Below are 24,811 nucleotides of genomic sequence, written 5' to 3' on the forward strand. Positions count from 1 at the left end.
AACTTGAAAGGGTTCGGAAAAGATTTAGAAGAATGTTGCCGGATTGGAGGGTTTGTTCTACTGGGAGAGGCTGATTAGGCTGAGGCTGTTTACCCTGGAGTGTTGGAGGCTTTAAGGGGTGACCTTATAGAGGTTTATAAAATCATGGGGGGGAGGGGGGGGGCATGGACAGGGTGAATAGCCAAGATCTATTCACCAGGGTAGGGCAGTCCAAATGTAGAGGGCATAAGTTTAAGGGGCACGGGGAAAGATTTAAAAGGGACATAAGGGGCCATTTTTTTCATGTAGAGGGTGGTGCAAGTATGAAATGAACTGCCAGAGGAAGTGTTGGAGACTGGTACAATAACCACACTTAAAAAGGCATCTGGCTAGTTATATGAATAGGACGAATTTAGAGGGACCTGGCAAATGGGGCGAAATTAATTCAGGATGTCTGGTTGGCATGGACGAGTTGGACCAAAGGGAATGTTTTTGTGCAGTACAACTCCGTGACTCTATTTAGAAAAGTTGGGAAGTTCATGCTGCAAAGTGGCAAATATAACATTTCCAAGCAGGCTGGAAGGCAGAAGACAGAAAGTATAGACCAGTTAGCTTAATATCTATTCTGGAGGAGGTGTTCAAGGGAGGTTATAATTTGGGGCACTTTGAAAAAATTCAATGTACTGGCGAAGAGTCAGCATCATTTTGTGAAAGGGAAATCCCGTTTGATCCATCGATTGGAATCCTTTGAAGGAGTAACTTGCACTGTGGTTAATGGGGAGACAATTATTGTTCTATACTTGGATTTCCAGAAGACATTAAAAAATTACTGCACCTTGTACAAGGCACAGAAGATTGGCTGACAGGCAGACAGAAAAACATACAGTATGCTTAAATGTGTCTTTTTCAGATAGGCAGGCTGTGACACATGGGGTCCTGTAGAGACTGGTCCCACAACTTTTTACAATTTATATCAGTGACTTAGATGAGGGAAGTGAAGACACGGTGGTTAAATTTTTAGATGACACAAAGGTGTGTAAGAAAGTATGTTGTAAGCATTAAGGATGCAAATCACTTTGAAGAGCTTATACTCAAAACTTCAACTCTCCTGCCCCTTGTTTGCTGCCTGACTGACTGCTTTTCCAGCACCACACTCAATTCTGATCTCCAACGTCTGCAGTCCTTACGTTCTCCTGCAGATCACTTTAGACAAGTTGAGTAAGTGGGCAAAAATCTGGCAGATAGAGTGTAATGTGGGAAGATGTATTCACTTTGGTACAAAGAATAAAAAGGGCTATTACTTAAACTGAGAACAATTTCAAAGAAATCTAAGTTTTTTGGTGCATGAATCATAAAAATTTAGGTTGCAGGTTCAGCAAATGGTTAAGAAAGCGAATGGAATGCGGTCCTTTATTACAAGTAGAAGAGAACATAAAACTAAGTAGCTTATGCTTCAGTTTTTAAAGGGCTTTGGTAAAACTATGTATTGAGTACTGTGTGCAGTTTTGATCTTCTTTGTTAAGGGAGGATGTAAATTCATTGGACGTAGTTCAGAGGAAGTTTGCCAGATTGATAACTGGAATGAGCAGGTTATCTTTTGAGGATAGGTTGGATTTCTTTTCACTAGAGCTTTGAACAGCAAGAAGTGGCTTGAATTAAATTGATAAAGTGGTCTAAATGATCCTGGCATGGTGGATGTGAAAAGTATGTTTCCTCCTGTGGGTGAATCCATAATGAGATGATGCTGTTTTAAATTAGGGGTCACCCTTTTTGGACAGAGGTGAGAGAATCTTTTACTAGCACGACTTTGGAACTCTCTGCCTTGGAAAGCAGTGGAGTTGAGGTCATTATGTATTTTTAAAGTGGAGATTGATTCCCTTGTCCACCATGAATCTAAGAACGGTATGACTAGCTCCAATTTTGTAGTCATACAAATTTCGCTCCAACTTTACAAAAGCGTTAGAGCTTTATTCTAATTTCTTTTAATATGATTTCTTTCCAGTATGTATTATAATTATCCTTTCTTAAACTCTTAGTGAGGAATTAGACATGTCTGCTAGACAGTGAGAGCAAACTATGAATGCTGTGCCATACTGCCTGCTCTTCGATTGCTGCCAACACAATCCACAGGAAACCCATAGTAACAAGCAGAATATCATTCACAAACAGGGAAAAGGGTTTGACCTTTCCAGGTACATTTATAGGGCAACACAGTTCGAAAGATATCTTTATTTTAATGAGAAACCACCATAGATTGGCTATGGAAGTCAAGTTAACTGGAGTTTACCTTTTAACTTTCTAATTTCTAAAATGTGCTCTTCTACATTAAGGTTGAGCGAACTAGTCTAACAGAATCCTGGGTAACAGATCATGATCCTGCTTCTTTTATACTTTCTATGATTTTGACTTCTACCATTATTTAGTTTCTCCACCTTAACCAGACAGTGGTCCAGTTAAAGCTGGGACTGGGGCATTTAGGCATCTGAATTCCAGTTCTGTAGTGCAGCACTGTGCTGCAGCCACTGGCTTATTCACATTCTATTTCTGTAGAGTCATGTAGATTAATCACTGGTTTTGCACTAAGTTTGAGCCCTGGTATTCGTTATTTTAAATATTGATTTGAGAATTTTTTTCATCATGTGTAGTAGGCTTCATTGCACATTAGGTTGTCTCACATGTCTTGCAGGTCTGTCCCTTCGTTGACTTCCCCTCCCCCAAAAGCACAATTGTGTTAAACTGGAGATTCTGTCACTGATTTATAAGGATTAATAACCTATTTATTTTAACTGAAAACAAATGTATTGAGTTTTGTTCAAGTACCACACTGTTGTTTAAGCTTTTGAGACTAACTAAATAGTGCTTAAAATCATAACTGATGTGAATAAAATTCCTTTTCAAAAGAACTGGTGCAATATAGGGGAGAGAAAAGAGTCAGACTTTGTCAAAGCAAAACTATAATCCATGTTTCTAGCAGCAAAACTGGAATTACCAATGTGCTTTTCCGAATGTTTGCTTTATATGTGGCAAAGAAATTCTGTTCATCACCAGCACTTTTTTCTGTTCATTGAAGGCTTCTTAATTTTATGTTTGCCCACTTGTTCAATGATTATAATCCAAGATAAATAGTCTACTTGATATGCATTTTGGCATCATCTTACATATGTGGATAATGGTCTTTATCAATCCTTTCTAATAAAAATAGTCCTAATTTTGTGAGTTTTTCTTAGCAGCAATGTGGTTTTAAACTAGACTTATTTATAATTCAAATGTGAATTTATAAATAATTTATGCAAAGTTTATATGTTCTGAATTGCAATCATACATGCTTGAATTGCATCCCATTATTTGTTAAAAGCTTTCCTGGCTAGTTTAGATGAAATGTAAATCTTCACACCCATTTCTTTTCTCCTCTTTCCTGACTGAGCCTGACCAAGAAAATCCCAGGTTTAATCCACACTCTGTATTGCTTGATGTACAGTGATTCTTACTGCAATGCCTGTGTGGTCACATGATGTCAATGTGACAAGAACTGGGATTTTGGTGGACCAAATTCCCAGCATGAATCTATATCTGCAGAAGAGACTGAATGAAAAATTATCATGTTAACATGCAAGAGGCATTTTTCTCTTTCTGAGAAATAATTTGGCTTCATATAAATAGGGCTTATTGCAACGCAGAAAATGTGAGTGTGTTCTTTGGCTCAGTTGAACAACAAGTGTGAAGTAAAGGCATGATTATCAAGGCACAGTTGTGATTATGATTCTTGTCTAGATTTAGTGGTTGTCAGGAAAAGTGGTTTGGGGGAAACATTCTGAGACAGAGATGCCATTACTGAAGAATTGGTTTTCAATAGTGAAACAAAAAGGAGAGCTGCAAACTGTAATCAGAGGGGATGGTGTGAGACGGTATTTCATTCGGAAGGTTTTCTGATGATTGTATGGTAAGACATTTCAAATCAAGAATTTTGAGGCATAGAGAACTACAGAGCTCGGATTGGAGGTGATGGTGTACAGACGAACCTTGGTCACAAACTCTGCATTTTTGACGGAAATGGGGAAGGCAACAAGGAGGCCATCAGGAACATTGGTCGTCAATTGGTCCATATTTCAGGCATGATAGACCAAATGGCCATCTTCTATGCAATAATTCCTGTATTTCCATAAAGTCTGAATTCCACTGAAGCCTATGAAAATAATTTGTTTTCAGTAGTGCTTTAAAGCCCTATAACTTAAACAGTGAAACAAAATACTAGTAGTGAGATTTTCAGTTGGATCTCTTGTAAGTTATTTTCTCATTTAAAATCTATTTTATACTCTTAGCCACTCCTGATGTTGATATTTGTTGTCTTGGGTTTATTCTTGCATAGTGTAAAGCTACTATTAGTTGAGCAACCAAGCTGAGAGTTTAATTTCATCATAGGCAGATACAACTTGACTGCATGTTGGAATGCAGTGATACCAAGCACTTAAGTTGCAGTGAACTTGTAAAAAGTGTACACTGTACTTGTTTCTGGAGCTGAGGTTCAGATTAAATTTATTCCCCACTTCCAAAACAATTAGAAATGTTCAGAATAAAAACAACTTCTCTCTGATGCTGTTTTTGAAATTAAGCAAAAATGATGTGGATTAGATAATCAGTGTATTCCCTGAAGGATACTTCTTTGCCATGTACAAGATGTCTTTTTTTAAAGACCATTTTACTGAGGAAAGCACCTGGGGGAAAATGAACTGAATGCTCATTATAGTGGAAATCTGCTGTGTTATATAAGTTGTATAGGAATCTCGAAATCGCATTTGGCCAAACATTTAACTGTGTCATAAGTATGTTGATATATTTGTTTCTCTGTCACCTCTCACATTCCTAGTGAATTGTTTACTTGTAATATGTGAATGTTGATGCTGCCAAATTCAGTTTAATGAGATAAATGACAGTTGCACCTTGAAGGAATGATGGTCTGAGTTCATTTCAGAAGCATGAGCTCCATGTGCTGCAGGCAGCAGATGCTTTTCTCTGTGTTTAACTGTGTAATTAGATTAAAGTATCGTATTAATCATGCTGACTTTTCTGTGTCTGCATGCTGCTAATTCCTATTTACACATCATGGCATGTTTATTTGGTTAACTTAGCATTACTCTGATGCATGATGCTCTTCACTTGAGGACTCATTTTGGAGCTGTTAAAAACAAACCACATGTCTTTTCACTGCTGTCAGAGTGAAAAAGTTGTTGTTTTATTCACATTTCTGCTTTAAATCAGTTTGACTCATTTTAAGAAGTTTCCCTGTTTTAAAAATAATCCTATTTGTTTTCCTGACTTCTTAGTTGATTGCTATGGGATACATTGAATTTCAGCAAAGAGAAACAAACATAAACTCTGCCAAGGCCGCTGTTTCACTGGAGGATGTGTATCTCCAAGAAGATAATCCCGTCCCTATGTCATAGCTGAATTGTCTGATTTTTCACATCAGACTAGATCCTCCCTAATGGGTTGACTGAGATGGGCACGTGGAGATTTGAGAATGATCTCTTTTGCTAGTGATTTATGTTCCTCCATTGAAAACTGTCTCAATATTTGGAGTTTAAAATTTGTGCAAGGGCAGGAGCTTTCTTTTATTAGGGTAATGTATCAAATATTGCAAAGCTAACCAGTGGAAAATCATGTTTCTTATTCCTTTGCGATACTATTGTGACATGTGTAGGGATGGTGTTTCTTGTAACTTAATCCAGGACTAGTTTTTGACTTTTGTGACAGAAAGGTTACAGTTGATTCACAAATACTATGCAGAGGAGTATATACACTTTCTCCCAATATATTCACAGTTAAAGATGAGCTTGTTCATTCTTTCTTATCTCTCCTCCCAAGAAACAGCATACATCTCTGTGGTTCCATTTGAAATGCTTTGAGATGTTTTGTTAGAAAATTTGCAGATGTCACTAAGGTTGGTACAGTTCTGGATAGTGCCGAAGGATGTTGTAGGTTACCGAGGGACATAGATAAACTGCAGAGCTGGGTTAAGAGGTGGCAAATGGAGTTTGATGCAGATGTAAGGTGATTCACTTTGGAAGGAGTAGCAGGAACGCAGAGTACTGGGCAAATGGTAAGGTTCTTGGCAATGTAGGTGAGCAGAGATCTCGGTGTCCATGTACATAGGACCCTCAAATTTGCCACCAGGTTAGAAGGGCTGTTAAGAAGGTATACGGTGTGTTAGCTTTTATTGGTCGAGGGATCAAGTTTCAAAACCATGAGGTTATGCTGCAGCTGTACAAAACTCTGATGTGTCTGCACTTGGAGTATTGCATGCAGTTCTGGTCACTGCATAATAGGGAGGATGTGGAAGCTTTGGAAAGGGTTCAGAGAAGATTTACTAGAATGTTGTCTGGTATGGAGGGAAGGCCTTATGAGGAAAGGTTGAGGGACTTGAAACTTTTTTCGTTAGAGAGAAGAAGTTTGAGAGGTGACTTAATTGAGACATAAGATAATCGGAGGGTTAGATTGGGTGGACAGAGAGAGCCATTTTCCTTGGATGGTGATGGCTAGCATGAGGGGGCACAGCTTCGAATTGAGGGTGATAGATATAGGACTGATGTCAAAGGTAGTTTCTTTACTCAGAGAGTAGTAGAGGCATGGAACGCACAGTCTGCCACAGTTGTAGACTTGCCAACTTTACGGGCATTTAAGTGGTCATTAGATAGGCATATGGACGAGAATAGAATAGTGTAAGTTAAAAGGGCTTTGGATTGGTTTCACAGGGCGGCGCAACATTGAGGACCGAAGAGCCTGTATTGTTCGGTAATGGTCTATGTTTGCACAATGCTTATGGCATTGTTAAGAAATAAAATCCAGAGTGCCTGTGACATTCTGGTGCCTGTAACCACTTATATATTGCAAATGTTTTATACCCTGAATCCACTTCCACTGAATCAGAAGCACAATTCTGTTCAGAGGTACTGATCCAAAACAGCTATGACAATATAGTCCACAATAATGATTTCAATAATGTAAGTCCCACCTATGTGTATAAAATTCATTTATAGTTAAAAGGAGTGTCACTAGTATGGAGTCATTAATAGAACCACCCATAAAACTTTATCAGCTATACATTGTCCCTACTACACTTTTGATTTTAGTTTGCTCTGAAACGTCTATGCCAATTCAGAAACAGCAAATGTGTCCAGCCATCCTTGGAGATCTGGGCAGCTGTCTAACATCTGGCCTGATCTTAAACATGTGTTTAATTCCTGCCTCCCAGATCAAGGAAAGACAGTGAGATTACATTATTCAATAAATTTTTCATTATATGCTACAGAATTAAAAAGAGTTGCTTGGGGGTCAGGACTGTCCCACAGTCATTGTCTTTCTCAGCTGTCAACTCAGCTTGCAATGTGAGTAAAATAAATGTCTGAAAACATTCCACAGCCATAGGAGGCAGTTTCAATAAGAAGCCTGGGATGGGAACAACTGATTGTTGATCGATCAGCTGGTAGTGGAGTGCCAGTCAATGAAAGGAGCAAGGGAGTGGTGCTGCAAAACAAATGAACAGACAGTGGTAGCAGCATTCAGAATTTTGTGACTGCTGAAAGAGAGGAGGCAAGCAAATTAGGAAAAGTACAAATCGATCAAAAGGTTGGAGAGCATTGAGTGATTGAGACATGTCAGAAGGTCTCTTAAATAAGATATAATAGAATGCGCTAATGTCAATGTTTTATGGATGAAGGTTGAGCAAAATTGAACATTTCTTTGCAAGTGAGCCACATGGTGGAAAGCAAGTTCCCCCTCTGAGAGAAAACATCAGTGCAGGAACCTATTTGTGAGGTGGGATGATATTTTCTAGATCTGATCAGTTCTTAACTTGAGTGCCATTACAAATTCTCAGATGCCAGCCCATTGAATCTGCCCTGCCATACAGTTCGATCCTGACTGATCAAACACTTCATTGCCTTTTACTTATCTAATCCCTACAGCCTTGTATGCCACTGGTAATCAAAAATTGATCAATTTCTATCTTAAATATACTCAAAGTGTGAGCCTCCGCAACCCTCTATTGTAGAGAATTCCAATGTTTTTAACTCTGAGTAAACTAATTTCTCATCATCTCTAACCTAAGTGAATTCCCCCTTATTTTTAAATTGTGTGTCCTGAGTTTAGACTCCTGACTAGTGGCACATCTTAACTGCATCCACCCTATCTATCCTTTTGAGCATTTTGTGGATTTCAATGAGATAATCTGTCATTCTTTGATACTGTAGAGAATCCAAGCTTAATTTCCCAATATCTTTTTCGAATAGCCTCACCGTCCTGGGAGCAAGTCCACTGAACCATTGTTGCAATCTCTCAATGGCAATAATATATTTCCTGAGGTAAAGAGGCCCAAACAATAGCCATAATTTGAGGTGCAGTCTAATAAAGCTTTTATGCACTTGAAGTAAGATTTCATTACACCTGTACTCAAATCCTCATGTAATAAAGGCTAACATTCCATTTGCCTTCCTAATTCCTTGCTATACCTGCATATTACCCTTCAATGACTTAGCAACAGTGATGCCCAGATCGCTTTGCACATCTATACTTTCTAACCTTTGCCATTTAAAAAAAAATCTGAGTACCTGTTTATCCTATAAAGTGGATAACCTCACATTCTGCATTATATTCCATCTGCACAATTCTTGCCTATTCACTAAGCCTGTCCAAATCTTCCTAAAGACTTTTCTTAAAACACAGATTCCAACTTAACTTTGTACCATCCGCGGACTTGGACATACATTCTCTCTTTCTCTGTCTCTCTCGCGCCTTGATATATATAAATATATTGATCCATTGAGTATTACTTATCGCAAACTATTTAATTTGGCTACTTATTAAGAAATCTCACAATCAAATACTTGATTGCATGTAGCAACAAAAATAAGATACCTCATATAAGCAAGTTAAGCCTCCCAACTCAAATTAGCTATTGCCTTATTGATGGTGGAATTTAGTTATGATTCCAGGCAAAAATATCTGTCTTTGGAAATGTCCAAAGTTCGATCCTTGTGCAGTGTTGTTCTTCAAAGTTCTACTGAAGAATCTTGAAATTGAATTCTTATGGGAATTTATGTTTATGAAGTTTCTGTTGTGACATTATTGATAATCCTTTAGATCTGATCATCCACAACATAGATTACACTTCTAGATTCCTCAAGTGTGTAGCTTGTCTTCTTATCAGGAGTAGTTTCCCTGTTCTAAACACAACTTTTCTGCAATTAACCCCTTTACCTCAGGACATTCCTTCTGCAGACAATCTTAATTGCCCATTTATTAGAAGGCAGCAGGGTTATGAAGCAGTGTTACCTCCTGTCTTCTGTTTACGATGCTTCAACTCCTCCCTCCTAGGGATGGTAAATTAGCATGTTGCTTTTAATTCCTCTATAATAGTCTTCTCCTTGTCTCTTTTATCTCAATAAACGATTTATTCCAGAAAGAGTTGTTGCTGATTCTATCAATCTCTGAACAGTAACGAAAATTTTGAAATTTACAGTATCACAGTCCCCAACTCCAAATAATTGAAATATATTATGTACAGTTGGGCCTTAAATACTGATCCTTGTGGTATCCCACTAGTCACAGCCTGCCAACATGAGAGAGTCCCATTCTGTTTTCTTTCTGTTTCCCAATCATTAATCCATGTCAGTACATTATCCCCTCTCCCACATTTTTCTTGTGGGGACCTTATCAAAATGTTCTGAAAATCTAAGTATACCATGTCCATTGAGTCTCCTTTGGTAACATCTTAAAAAAAAACTCCAACATATTTATCAAATATAATTTCACATTCACAATTCCATGCTGACTATGCACAATCCGATCATTATCAGTCAAGGTCTATTTATCCCTTCATTTGTAATACGTTCTAGCATTGTCCCTACTACTGGTTTAAGGCTAACAGGTCTGTGGTTTCCTGTTTTCTCTTTGTTCCCTTCTTAACCAATGGAGTGACATTTGCTATTGCAAGAATTATTCCAGAATCGATAGAATTTTGGAAAATAATCACCAATGCACTGGTCATCTCAAAAGCCACTTTCTTCAAGACTCTGATGAAGACCATCAGATCCTGGAGATTTATCAACTTTCAGCTCCATTAATTTCTTAACTACAATACAGTAAGCTCTTTCAGTAACAGTAGTGTTTGAAGATACTGGAGCTATATGTTACTGGAGCAGATGTTAATTTTATATTAAAATATTTTCAGATGCAATTAATAATTTTTATAATCATATTAATGATGAAAATTGAACCGATGTGGAATATTCAATATCTAAATTAGATTAGATTAGTGTGGAAACAGGCCCAACAAGTCCACACCGACCCTCCAAAGAACAATCCACCCAGACCCATTCCCCTACATTTACCCCTTCACCTAACACTACGGGCAATTTAGCACGGCCAATTCACCTGACCTGCACATTTTTGGGCTGTGGGAGGAAACCGGAGCACCCGGAGGAAACCCACGCAGACACAGGAAGAATGTGCAAACTCTACACAGTCGCCTAAGGCAGGAATTGAACCTGGGTCTCTGGCGCTGTGAGGCAACAGTGCTAACCACTGCCACCGTGCTGCCCCGTAAATCTTAACAAGTAGTTCTTTTCCTCATAAAATCAGCAGTATGTAAGTATGCCTCAGGGCATGGTCATGAAAGAGATAGTGTCTGCATTGAGCAGGGTCACTAATAACCAGGTAATTCTTATTTTAACATTTTTTTAAAGTTTCCTGTGCCCACTCACTTTTTAGCAACTAATTCTGTTTATCAAGGCCATTTGAAGTTAGTTACTGCAAAAGCTGCCAGAACTTTCCACATCCATCCTGTTTTCCAGATTCTCCCTTACAGGTCCATGACATTCCTGACATCTTTAAACTCATGGGTATTTGCCTATATTCTACCACTGACCAATGCTTTGAATTGCTGACATGCCAACCAAGTGGCCACAATAATAAGACAAAATATCTTAAATATAACAAAGCATATATTGCACAATGTACTAATCATTGTCTTTGAGAGTTCTGCCCTTTTACTATTTCTATCTGGTAACATGGTAAAAAAACTTCAGATTAAATTCATGGACTGTACACAAGTATCTGATCTCAGGCACATCTTTTCCTTTATCGGGACTGCCTAATTCCATCTTTATGACATTGCATGACTTCAGCTCATCTGCTGCTGAAACTACCATATATCCATTTGTTCCATCTAACCTTAATTATTCTACTGCTTTTCTGGCAGATTCCCTTCTTCTTTCCCTCTCCATAAACTTAAACTCATTCAAATCTTTGCTTGTCTGCTTTAATTTTTAACAAATTCTATTCACCCATCATTATTTATGGTTGCTTATCCACATTGGCTCTTGTTCTGGCACCACTCAATTCCTCCATGATCTCTCTCCTATTTCCATAGCCTTTCAACCCTCCCAGATTCTCCAATTCTGGACTGTTGTGCATCTCCTGTTTCATCACTTCACATCAGCAGCCTTTTCTTCAACTGTCAAGAGCCTAAGCTCTGGAATTTCTTCCATAAATCTCTCCACTTATCTTATCTCCTTTAAATATATCTCTGTACTTCTCTAACATCTCCGAATGCATCTCAATGTTTGGTTGTGCTTGATAATGCTCCTGTGAACCACTGTGAGACGTTCTACAAGGTTAAGGCATTTTGTGACTACAAGTCATTATTATTGTCATAATCATCTAGTTTCATAGTTTATTTTAAAAATTTTGGGAAAATTTTTAGTTTTGAAGGAATTAAATTTGTACAGGCAAGGTAATTAAAGTGATAGGTTTTAGAAATTGCTGGACGTCCTCAAGTAATGGCAGTTTACAGGGTAATCTGAACTTAGTTAGTAAGGTCAGTGTGGAAATAATTTCTTAGCTTGGTGGGATAGATATTTCAGAAAGCAATTTTAAATAATGGATATTGTTCTCAAATCAAAAGATCTAAAAGCAACTTTTTCAGCAGAGTGTTTTTTAATGGTTTCAGTTCATATGGAAAAATAGCTGTGAACTCTATATTAGAGATATAAATTAATCATGTGGATCACAGAACCAAAGGGTTGTTTTGAAGATTAGAGATAATTAATTTAAATTCCTGTTTGAAACAAATATAGCACATCACCACAGGAATAAGTCACAAGGATTTGCTCTGTTAGACAATAGACAATAGACAATAGGTGCAGGAGTAGGCCATTCAGCCCTTCGAGCCTGCACCGCCATTCAATATGATCACGGCTGATCATTCCTAATCAGTATCCTCTTCCTGCCTTATCTCCATAACACTTGATTCCACTATCTTTGAGAGCTCTATCCAACGCTTTCTTAAATGAATCCAGAGACTGGGCCTCCACTGCCCTCTGGGGCAGAGCATTCCACACAGCCACCACTCTCTGGGTGAAGAAGTCTCTCCTCATCTCTGTCCTAAATAGTCTACCCGGTATTTTTAAGCTGTGTCCTCTGGTTCGGCACTCACCCATCAGTGGAAACATGTTTCCTGCTGCCAGAGTGTCCAATCTTTTCATAATCTTATATGTCTCAATCAGATCCCCTCTCAGTCTTCTAAACTCAAGGGTATACAAGCCCAGTCGCTTCAGTCTTTCAGTGTAAGGTAATCCCGCCATTCCAGGAATTGACCTCGTGAACCTACGCTGCACTCCCTCAATAGCCAGAATGTCTTTCCTCAAATTTGAGACCAGAACTGCACACAGTACTCCAGGTGTGGTCTCACCAGGGCCCTGTACAGCTGCAGAAGCACCTCTTTGCTTCTATACTCAATTCCTCTTGTTATGAAGGCCAGCATGCTATTAGCCTTCTTCACTACCTGCTGTACCTGCATGCTTGCCTTCATTGACTGGTGTACAAGAACACCCAGATCTCTTTGTACTGCCCCTTTACCTAAATTGATTTCATTGAGGTAGTAATCTGCCTTCCTGTTCTTGCCACCAAAGTGGATAACCATACATTTGTCCACATTGAACTGCATCTGCCATGCATCTGCCCACTCACCTAACTTGTCCAGGTCACTCTGTAATCTCCTAACATCCTCATCACATTTCACCCTGCCACCCAGCTTTGCATCATCAGCAAATTTGCTAATGTTATTGCTGATACTATCTTCTATATCATTAACATATTGTAAAAAGCTGCGGTCCCAGCACGGATCCCTGCGGTACCCCACTGGCCACTGCCTGCCATTCCGAAATGGAGCCGTTTATCACTACCCTTTGTTTCCTATCAGCCAACCAATTTTCAATCCAATCTAGTACTTTGCCCCCAATACCATGCGCCCTAATTTTATTCCCTAACTTCCTATGTGGGACTTTATCAAAAGCTTTCTGAAAGTCCAGGTGTACTACATCTACTGGATCTCCCTCGTCCATCTTCAGAGTTACATCCTCAAAAAATTCAAGAAGCTTAGTCAAGCATGATTTCCCCTTCATAAATCCATGCTGACTCTGTCATATCCTGTTACTACTTTCCAGATTTGCCATAATTTCATCCTTTATAATAGACTCCAGCATCTTTCCCACCACTGAAGTCAGACTAACTGGTCGATAATTTCCTGATTTCTCTCTCCCACCTTTCTTAAAAAGTGGTATAACATTAGCCACCCTCCAATCCTCAGGAACCAACCCCAAATCTATCGAACTCTGGAAAATAATCACCAACGCATCCACGATTTCCCGAGCCACCTCCTTCAGTACCCTGGGATGTAGACCATCAGGCCCCGGAGACTTATCAACCTTCAGACCTAACAGTCTCTCCAACACCAAATCCTGGCAAATATGAATTCCCTTAAGTTCAGGTCCTTCAGCCACTGTTACCTCAGGGAGATTGTTTGTGTCTTCCCCAGTGAACACAGATCTGAAGTACCCATTTAATTCTTCTGCCATTTCTTTGTTCCCCGTAATATATTCCCCTGTTTCTGTCTTCAAGGGCCCAATTTTATTCCTAACCCTTTTTTTGCCTTGCACATACCTAAAAAAGCTTTTACTATCCTCCTTTATATTATTGGCTAGTTTACCTTTGTACCTCATTTTTCCTCTGCGTATTTCCTTCTTAGTAATCCTCTGTTGCTCTTTAAAAGCTTCCCAGTCCTCAGTTTTCCCACTTATCTTTGCTATGTTATACTTATTCTCTTTTAACTTAATATGTTTCTTAACTTCCCTCGTCAGCCACAGCCGCCCATGCCTCCTCCTGGGATCTTTCTTCCTTTTAGGAATGAACTGATCCTGTAACTTCTGCATTATACACAGAAATATCCGCCATTGTTCCTCCATGGTCATCCCTGCTAAGGTATTGCACCATTGAACTTTGGCCAGCTCCTCCCTCATAGCTCCATAGTTCCCTTTATTCAACAGAAGTACTGTCACTTCTGACTGTACCCTCTCCCTCTCAAATTGCAGATTGAAGCTTAATGCATTATGGTCACTACTTCCCAATGGCTCCTTCACTTGGAGGTCTCTGACCAATTCTGGTTCGTTACACAATACCAGATCCAGAATTGCCTTCTCCCTGGTCGGCTCCAGCACCAGCTGTTCTAAGAATCTATCTCGGAGGCACTCTACAAAGTCTCTTTCTTGAGGTCCAATACCATCCTGATTCTCCCAATCTACCTACATGTTCAAATCCCCCATAACAACTGTAGTAACATCTTTGCGACAGGCCAATTTCAGCTCCTGATTCAACTTACATCCGACATCCAGGCTACTGTTTGGGGGCCTGTCGATGACTCCCCAAGAGGGTCTTTTTACCCTTAGTATTTTGCAGCTCTATCCACACTGACTCTACATCCCCTGACTCTAGGTCCCCCCGCGCAAGGGACTGAATATCCTCCCTTCCCAACATGGCCACCCCACCCCCCTCTGCCCGTCAGTCTGTCCTTACGATAGCACGTGTAGCCTTGAATATTCATTTCCCAGGTGATTTTATATGGCATTTGTTCATGCTTTTGCTCACTAGAACAAGCCGTTCTGCTTGTGAACTGTGTATTAGTACTTTAGCTGGCGTCAATTCAAATGAAAGAGGCCTATTACTTCTTTTTGTATTGTCATTTGGATGACCACTTGCTCTCACTTAATACCAGACAGACCCAAGTTGGCTAAGAAACATCTGGATATGCAGAAATTATGTATTGGCAGAAAGTTTCTTTTCAGGAATTAGCAGCATGGAGCTATATTGGCCAAAAGTCTACAGAGCTGCATTGAGTTTGTATAAAGACCACTTCTTTCATCTAATTTGAGGTTCACATATGCATGATGATTAGTGGTAGTTATAGAGAGGGTGCTACTTAAGTGAAACAAGTGGCCTTTGAACCTACGGATATGTAGCCACAAGAAGTTTTTAGAAAATGTATGTTAATCTAACCAGTGATGCCAACATTCCATGAAGAAATAGAAAGAAAATTTGCTTCTGTCCCTTTGATATCCCTTGCACATTTTGTTTTCAATGAATCTATCAAGACCATCAGGTTTGAAGCAGTCAGGTGACTTGACAGATCAATATCATGAATAAAAGTAATGACAGATCCTCCTCTCCCACCTAAAACCCTGGAAGTTCAGTTTCATAAGTTTTTTTTTTAATGTTTGCAGATCCCTTCATTGAGATTAAAGTTAAATGGTAGTTCGATAACCTTGCTGTCTCCAGTTTTGCTTCCGCCCATTGGAGAGTTAGATTTTTTGACAGTGAAATTACCATTAAAAGCCAATAGAGAGGTTCGAGACACTTAACTCAGGTGTAATAATACAAGAATTAAGGTCAGAATACATTTGTACTTGCGAACAATTGTGTCTAAGTATTACCTTGTTTCCTCATGTATCTATGTACCATTCCCAATGTCCTGGTCTGTCTTTCATTCAATAAGCTGATGTAGTTGAGACCTTGGCTGTGGTAATGTTCATGCTACAGTAGGTGTAAATGGAAATACATAATTGGGTGCTAGCTTTCCATTTTTTTTTTGCCGATTTTCTTTCCATTGGGGATTGAATATGATTGTTAAGCCCACACATCAATTATGTGTAATTTGTGGAGTAACCCATATCTTAATGGATAGTGCTATTTGTCAGATATCAATATAGCAAAGGTCTGCTTGGGTTGGTAAATACTTGTTGGAGAACTTGTGTACAAACTGACTTTCAGCATGATAATATTGGACTTTGCAATGATTTGTGTAGAAAAGGATTGGCAGTTATTTTCTGATAATAAGGTTGCATTTATGAGAATTCAACTGGATTGTCTTGAAAGTTTTGACAACAGAGAATAAATCTTTTTTTTAAACCCCTGACCTTTATTTGAATTTAAATGAAAAGATTTCCTCCTGTAATGCAAAACGTTGCCAGCTTTTCTTTGAGAAGGTCATGGTATCTAGCACTTAACCTTTTAAAGGAGACAATCAGCTCAATGGGCTTCATCTGAGCCATTCAGACATTTTATCCTTTCAGATTAATATGTAAGCATTTATACTCAATCCAACTCGGAAACATCAAGGAATTTACAAATATAATTATTTGCTTAAGTATAATTAAGTGATAAACTGACAAAATATGTTTGCTATTCAAGAAGTAAGGAACTTGCTCACCCACAAGTTTGACGAATCACCAAAACTAATGGTTTACATCTGAATATGCTTTGGAAACAATTTCAAGAGGATCTAACCAGAGTTTTCCAGACTTGTGTGAAAGTAAAAGTTGTACCTAAAAGTTGTGGGTGAAGATTCTGCGCTTGGAAACACAGGAGAGCAAGATAAGCTAAGAAATCAGTCCAATTAATCGGTTAGTGATAAATTATTAGAATACAGGATAAAATTATTGAATATTGGAAAAATATAGCCAGTTAGTACAGACTTCTAAAATGACCATAATAATCAACCTTTGAAGAAACAAGAGGGAGCATTGAGGCCAGTCTGTGACAAAAAAGAACATTTCAAGATATGGGTTACACCTGAGCAGAATTGGAACTGAATCCTTGTAGGCAAGTTGACTAGTGCTGTGAGAAAATGTTTACATTAATTCTGCAGGGTTTAGATTATATTAGATTACTTACAGTGTGGAAACAGGCCCTTCGGCCCAACAAGTGTTGGGCATCAGGATTCAAGATTAATTATTTAAACTAGGTGTACAAAGATCTGTGAGGCATGTTTAGATTTTGAAGTAAGACAGAATTATGTTGGATCATGAGAAAATATAGCAAAATATAAATTTGGTTTGGCGTGCATGTGTGCAAATGTAAAAAGTGTAGTTAACAAGGCTGCTGAGCAACTGGTCCAAATCCTCATATAGAATTATAATGTAATGGTGATACCTGATACCTAGCTCAAAAAGAGGGAGGATTAAATTTTAATATTTTAAGTATGGATATTTAGGAAAGATAAGAAAGGGGAGAAAAAGAGGTCAGTTTTGGTTAAGGTATAAGAAGGAATGTCCTCGAGGGCAAAGAGAATATCTTTGATTGGAGTTGAGAAACAATGAAGGCACTATTATTATCCAATTTGGTGTATTTTATAAAACTGCACTTTATTTGAGATTAAAGATCCTGTTTCATCAAATAGGCATTTGGTAGTACGGAGCTTGAGTATTGCTGGGAAAGGACACATTTTGTTGAAGCTTTTCATCTTGCTCTCGTCAGGACGATTCGCAAGAATATGAATTCAAGGGTACGACAAACATTGATACTGTTTCACAGTTAAATGTCCGTCATCATTAATTAATGTATTCTCCACAGCAACATCTCTACCAGTCAGAGGTCACTTGATAATCAGTAGCCCTCTCCTCTCATGCAGCCAAAACACTTGGACAAAAAGTGTCTTTTTTTCAGCAATTCTTAACTTTTTGTCACTTCCATATGGAGAATAAACGAAGAACTTCAAATAAGCAGCTAACACGAATTAAGCTATAAAGTCCTTTATAGCCTTAGGATGAGTATAATTACAACTTTAGGACACTAAATAACACAAAATCTTTGCATTTCCACTTTGTGTATTCTATATTGCCAATATAGCAGGATTTGTACCTTTCTCAGTAGCAGTTTATTCACAGCAGCAGTACTTGCTCTTGAAACCTGATTGTCGCTCTGACTATAACTCGATCAAATTACAGATGCCTGACAAACTTTTGGGTGTGTTCTGAATCGTAAAAGGACCAATCAGAAATATGGCAATTTGCACGTGTTAATAACAACCATATGTAATACATATATGTAATGTTCTGAAGATTTTTTGTGACAGATTTAGACCAGAGCTTTCTTTAAATGTCTCAGATTAGGTTATGGTCAGAGAGGAAAGCTCCCTTTAAATATGATCATAACATACCTGGTTTGTATGCATTTGAGACTTTAAATGAGCCTGATGATATGAGTGAACAAATATTCTCTATTCCAGGACAGAAATGCTTATACTGTGTGCTGAGATACATCATACTGTTTTGATTCAAGTTGTTTCTTTGATTGTATATTTTGCCTTAATACCCTTTCCAGGCTGAAGTCCGAGTGTCGGGCAGACCACTGTACCAGAGGCATTCTGCGTCCAGCCCTCCGGGAGCATCTCCCATGGAAAGCAGCCAAGGTCCAAGTCCATACTGCAGCCCCGATCAGCAGCTATCACCTGTCCCAGCAAATCAATTGCCAGGGGACCCAAATGAAGAGCTTTATAACACCATCAGTAATTATAATGTCCAATCACCCCCATTGAGTCCAGAAAGAATTGTGTACAATGGACAGTTTTTAACAGGTATTTACATTTCACTTGGTAATATTTGGAATCCATTTAATGCTTTTAAGAAGAGTTTTCTCACTGTTTAGCAATGTTTATTAACTATTTTAAAGTAATAACATATTGTAATTTTCTAAGAGCCACTAAGAGTAACTGCACTGAATTGTTTATTGAATAGTAGAAGTAAGTTTGTGATGAGGGGATTGGTTGTTCCTTCAAACAAAAAAAATGTTAATCCTATTTTGATTTCAAAATCTTTTGTCAGAGTTTTTATATTTTGAGACTTTTTCCCCTATGCTCATTTACACTTGACTGAACTAATAAGTGGATGAGAAAATATTATACACACTTGTGACAAGAACTGACATTTATTTGGTGGCAATTCATTGCAAATATCAGCTACAGGTAGAATTAATCCATCACATTCGTTAATAATTCAGTGATTATTGAACTATTGTTTGTGGTTGCAGTCAATAGGCCAAACCATCATGTTACATTCAACATTTGTAGAATGCTCCCCTTCCTTATGCAGCTTGCGTGATGATGAGAAAGGTAGGAAAATACAAAGAGAATGGAAAAACCAGAATCTTAATGTCAAGAAAACTTTGTCAGATTTTCCCCTGGAATGTTAAATGGTGTTTTCAGAACCGCACCTTAAGTGATGACTACCTTATAACGATGCATTTGTATCTCATTAAAGCACACACCTAGTTCATCTTATTTATACACTTGCTTACAATTCTCCTCTCCTTCCTGAGAAACTACTTGGCACAAATTTCTGACATGTAAATCAGAATATCTAGCTGGTGGTTGCAGCTCACCGAATACTTGTCCCAACCATCCTTCAACTGCTTCTTCACAAATATACCCTACATGCTCCAATACCACCATCCTCCTTCATACATACAGGTTGGCATCAGCAAAATCACCAGCCTCACCACATCATCATGTCTGCTCACATACAACCTGAACACCAGCTCAGCCATTCGCATTTTACATGAAAGTTCAGGGACACTGACTATGCTGCTTCTGGTAGATCGCTTTGCACACAGAAACACAAGCATCTAATGCATTGACACAGAACACATCTTATGGCTCTCAGTTTTTTAGCAGTCACTCACTTTGTACCTACTTTGAGGCTGCCAGCTTCTGTATAGCTCACACCACCTTCTTAGCACACACTACTGACATCTGCATTGACTTAAAGACTGTCGGCCTCTGTGCAGTCACATTGTTTTCAAAGTACAGGGTCTTTAGTGTTCAATTACTGTCTGTCAGCCTCTGTGGCTTGTGTTGCTTTTTACCTCAGAAGAGAGGTGGGTGTTATAATGGAGAGCATTGAACAGTCTAGGAGGTGGACTTGTTGCTATGTGACACTATGTTGTGTTCTATCACGCATGCAACATGTGCCAACTGTTTACGTGGCAAACACACTGCAAGTGATTCAAGCAAATGGCTATGTATGAAACTCTAAAGGAAGCAATCCTTAGTGGACTGAAGGTGGACTACAGTCAATCGGGGGATACTGCCACAGTCCGACAAAGGGCTTGTTCGATTCCAGTCCAGATGTTGGCCATGTGGTCCTATCAAAGTTCAGGGATACATGTCTCGGAAGTCTGGGGACTGGATCATAGTTAGCCCACAGGTCAAATGTAACCAGGCCAGGAATTACAGGTGGACCAGTCTAGGTCCTGTTGAGGCATCATTCAGAAAGTGCTAGGCCAGTTGTTTTCCTGTAATGGAACAAAGAGAAGGATTGCGTATAATGGAATCAGATGGAAGAAGATAACATTGTTAATATAGTGTACATGGATTTCCAGCAAAAGTTTGACACAATGCTACACACAGACTTGTGACAAAAAGTTTCAAAGTTGGAGATGACAGTAAACTTTGAAGAATTGTAAACTGTGAGGACAGTATGGACCTCCAAAAAGACATTGTCAAATTGGTGGAGTGGGCAGATAGGTAGCAGATGAGTTTTAATGCAGAGAATTGTGGGATGAAGCACTTTGGCCTGAAGAGCATTGATAGAAAATATAAAATAGATGGTACGATTCGAAAGGGTATGTAGGAGCAGAAGGTCCTGGCTGTATATGTGCACAAATTATTGAAGGTAGTAGGGAAGGTGAAAAGCAGTTAATAAAAGAGTCCTCGGTTTAATTAACAGGGCATAGAGTACAAGAGCAGGGAAGTGATGTTGAATTTATACAAGACACTTTTAAGATCTCAGCTGGAGTATTGTGTATAATTGTATAGGAAGGATGTAAATGCAGAAGTGATTTACAAGAATGGTTCCAGGAATGAGAAATTTCACTGATGAGAATAGATTGAAGCCTGTTCTCCTTGGAGAGAAGATGGCTGAGAGGAGGTTTGGTGGAGGTTTTCAAAACCATGAGCAGACTGGATACAGTAGACAGAGCAAAGCTATTCCTGCTCATAAAGGAAAAAAGAACAAAAGGGCATTGATTGAAATAATTTGCAAATAAAGCATGACTAATGTGAGGAAAAGCTTTTTCGCACAGCAAGTAGTTAGGGCACGGGATTGCACTACCTGGAAATATGGTGGAGGCTGGTTCAGTTGAATCATTCAGAGTATTATTATTTGGATAGAAATGGTGTGCAGGGGTATGGAGAAAAGGCAGAAGGTGGGCACTTGGTAATCGAAATGGTGCAAGCTTGATGAGCTGGATGACCTTCTGCATGGTAACAATTCTGTGATTGTCTGATTCTGTGAAGAGCAGTTAGTGGTAATGCATGAGCAAGACTAGTGATAAGTATATCCACTGAATAAGTAAGTAGTGCAGAGGGCAGGTAGAGTTACCAGTTTGGAAGGATGAGCCGTTGAGTACACATAAAGCATGCAACACTGAGAGAAGTAGGCCATGAGCCTTGGTGAAATGTGCAGTGACAAAGTTAGAGTGAATGGTGACCCTGTGAGTGTAAGGTAACAGAGAGAAGATGATGGCACTTACTCTTGCACATCTCAGAAGATCTCCTCCCGCCACTCCCGGGCATCCATTTTCACCTAGGACCTAGGTTGCAATTTTCTCCAGACTGAATCTAGCTGCTTGCATGACATTCTGTGGTGTTGAGCGAGAGAAAGTACTGCCCTCTTTTCCATCATCACATCCACCAGCAGCTCCCAATCCCTGTCTACAGTGAAGAGTGAGCTTTCTTTTTTTCCTGGGCAAAGTCCAGATTGTAGCACCTCAATCAATACAGCATAAGGGTCTTTCCTGGCTTGCAGAATCTGAAGTGGTGTGTATCTGGATTCACTGGTTGAAGAGGCATCAATGCCAGAAGGTCCTGGCAGTGACATGTACTTCTGCATCTCCAACCACATGATTCCCTGAGAAAGGTGCTGAAGAACTTTAAACAGGAGAAATCCAGAAAGCCTGGGCTGCAGAGCTCACTACATGAAAGGTCTCTGGCACGGTGGCAGGGAATTGAAAAAAAAATCACATATTCAGAGTTAGAAGTTAATGAGAACCTATTTCAATTCAGCTCAGGGGGTGAATCTAAGGAAAACTTAAGGTCATGGCAGTGACATGTACTTGTGCATTTTCAACCAAATGTTTCCCTGAGAAAGGTGCCCAAGAACCTTGTTAATAGGGTGAAGAACAGAGGTTTGTGTGAGAAAGATCACTTCATGCTACAGCAGACTGGGCAATATGCATCTCAAATTTTCAGAAAATGACTTGAATTACAAATAAGGAAATTCCACCACTTTGGTGTTGAAGGTTAGCAGGCACAAGTGATTTTAAATTTAGAATCTTAACTCCAGAATATATCTTCCTGATGAACCTTGATTAGTTCAACATTTTTCAATTGGAAAATGGCTGTCTTAGTGAAGTCCTAATGAAATGTCTAGGAGTTTACCAAGAAGGCTTTACGCGTTGACTGGGATGTAATTCTGAAATTTTGCAAGGCCTGCCCGGTGCCATTTGCCTTTTGGGCAAAAGTAGAGATGGAAATCAGGGGGCTGGAGAGTGAAGGAATCATCAAACAGTGCAGTTTGCAAACTGGGCAGCACCAGTCATACCAGTTGTGAAGCCTGACAGCTCTGTTCACCTTTGTGGGGATTCTAAACAAGCTGTAAACCACTTCTCGCAGCTGGATAAATACCTGATCCCTTGCACAGAGGACTTATATGAAAAGTTGGCAGGGGGCTCTCCTTTACAAAGCTGGGTATGAGCCATGCCTATCTATAATTGCAACTGAATAAGGGATTTCCAGAGGTATGCTACAATTAATACCCATAAGGCTTTATACCAATATACAAGACTACTATTTGGGTATCATCAGCCTCTGCTCTTTTCCAGTGGACTATGGAGGGCAGTTTACAAGGGCTAGCACAGGTTGCCCAAGGATGATGTACTAATAACTCATCCTTTAAAAGGGACACTGTTTCAACATAACATCACCTAACTACAATAGATAACATTCCTGATGAAGGGCTCTGGCCTGAAACGCCGATTTTCCTGCTCCTCGGATACTGCCTGACCTGCTGTGCTCTACCAGCAACACACACTCAAATCTCCAGCATCTACAGACCTCACTGTCTCCTAATAATAAGGAAACCTATAAAGGGCACAACTTGGACGTAGTGCTTAAATGTTTCTTCCTGGCAGGCATATGCCAGGCACCCCAAGTTACCTACTTTGATTACAGAGTCGATAAAGTTAGGTTACACACTTTAGAAGAGAATGTGAGGGCACTCAAAGGAGCCCCGTCTCCCATGTCTGTACCAGAGCTTAGGTCTTTCCTTGGGCTAGTGAATCATTACAGAAAATTCATAAGTAACCTGGCCTCTATCTTGGCACTCTTACACCTGTTGTTGAAGAAGAGTCAGCCTTGGAAATGGTCACGAAACCAAAAAGCAGTGTTTAGGGAAGTGAGGAAGCAGCTATCGTCATCCAAGGTGTTGGCACACTACGATCCGAAGCGAGAAGTAGTGCTCACATGGTATGGTATCAGGGTGGTGTTAGCTCACTGGTGGCCCAGCGGAGAGGAGCGCTCGATAGTGTTTGCTTTTTAGGACTCTGGCTGATGCTGAATGCAAAGTATGCCCAGATAGAGAAGGAAGGTTTGCCGTCATCTTTGGTGTGAGGAAGTTCCTTTACAGGTAGGAATTTGTCACAGTCACAGATCACAGATCCTGCTAGGGCCACTGAAGGAAGTGCCACCCATGGCTTCTGGTAGAATTCAGCATTGGGCCTTTATTCTTAGTATGTACAAGTGCAACTTAGAACACTGTCCAGGAAGCCAAGTAGCTAATGCAGGTGCCTTAAGCCACCTTCCACTGGTGGTGCCTTCCCTGGTAGATTCCATTTTGGTTTTAAACTTTCTGGACACTCTTCCGGTCACTGTGGGCAATATCCTACTGTGGATACAAAAAGATCCTGTACGAGCAAAACTTAAACAGCTGCTGTAAATGGGGGAAACAAAAAAGCCATTGCAACCAGGTTTGAAAATTTTTGAATCTGGTGGGACCAGATCACCAGAGAGGACAGCATATTGCTGTGGGGAGCAAGGGTGATGTATTTCCAGTAAACATCGCTGCCACCTATTGGCTGGAGTACTTCATGCTATCACAGTCCAAGGGTTTCCAAGATGAAGATGATAGCAAGCAGCTATGTCTAGTGGCCAGGGTTGGAGGCCGACATAGCTGCGCTGGTGGGGCAGTGCCCAGAGTGTCAACAAGAACAAAACTTGCCACCAGCAGCATCCCCATATTGGTGGGAATATCTTGGTAAATCCTGGACTCGATTGCATTCTGACTATGCCAGTACTTTCATGGGCTTAATGCTCTTGGTCATTGTGGATGCCCATTCAAAGATGTTGGATGTGCATAAAGTTCACTGAGCAAACTCTGGGATGACAATTGAGAAGCTGCAAGGATCATTCGTGACACATGGACTCCCAGAGGTATTGATCACAGACAATGGGATGTTGTTTACCAGCAGGGAACTCAAATATTTCCCGAAGTCCAGTGGCATTTGGCACATAAGGGCAGCTCCATACCACCCATCGTCAAATGATCTAATGGAGAGAGCAGTCCAAACATTGAAAGCCCTTAAAGAAACAGCCAACAGTGTCAATTGAGACCAA

At 39.6% G+C, this 24,811-nt stretch overlaps 1 protein-coding gene across 3 annotated transcripts in view; it reads left to right on the top strand.

The window, feature by feature from the left end:
• Positions 1-24,811, top strand: part of LOC140464275 (probable helicase with zinc finger domain) — a 444,481-nt gene that overhangs the window by 406,934 nt on the left and 12,736 nt on the right. For all 3 annotated transcript variants that reach the window (XM_072559139.1, XM_072559141.1, XM_072559140.1), the window contains one exon: positions 18,466-18,718. In XM_072559139.1, coding sequence (XP_072415240.1) covers positions 18,466-18,718 — 253 coding nt within the window. The remainder of the gene's footprint in view (positions 1-18,465; positions 18,719-24,811) is intronic.

Source organism: Chiloscyllium punctatum, chromosome 40 (genome assembly GCF_047496795.1).
Source record: "Chiloscyllium punctatum isolate Juve2018m chromosome 40, sChiPun1.3, whole genome shotgun sequence".
Lineage (NCBI taxonomy): Eukaryota > Metazoa > Chordata > Chondrichthyes > Orectolobiformes > Hemiscylliidae > Chiloscyllium > Chiloscyllium punctatum.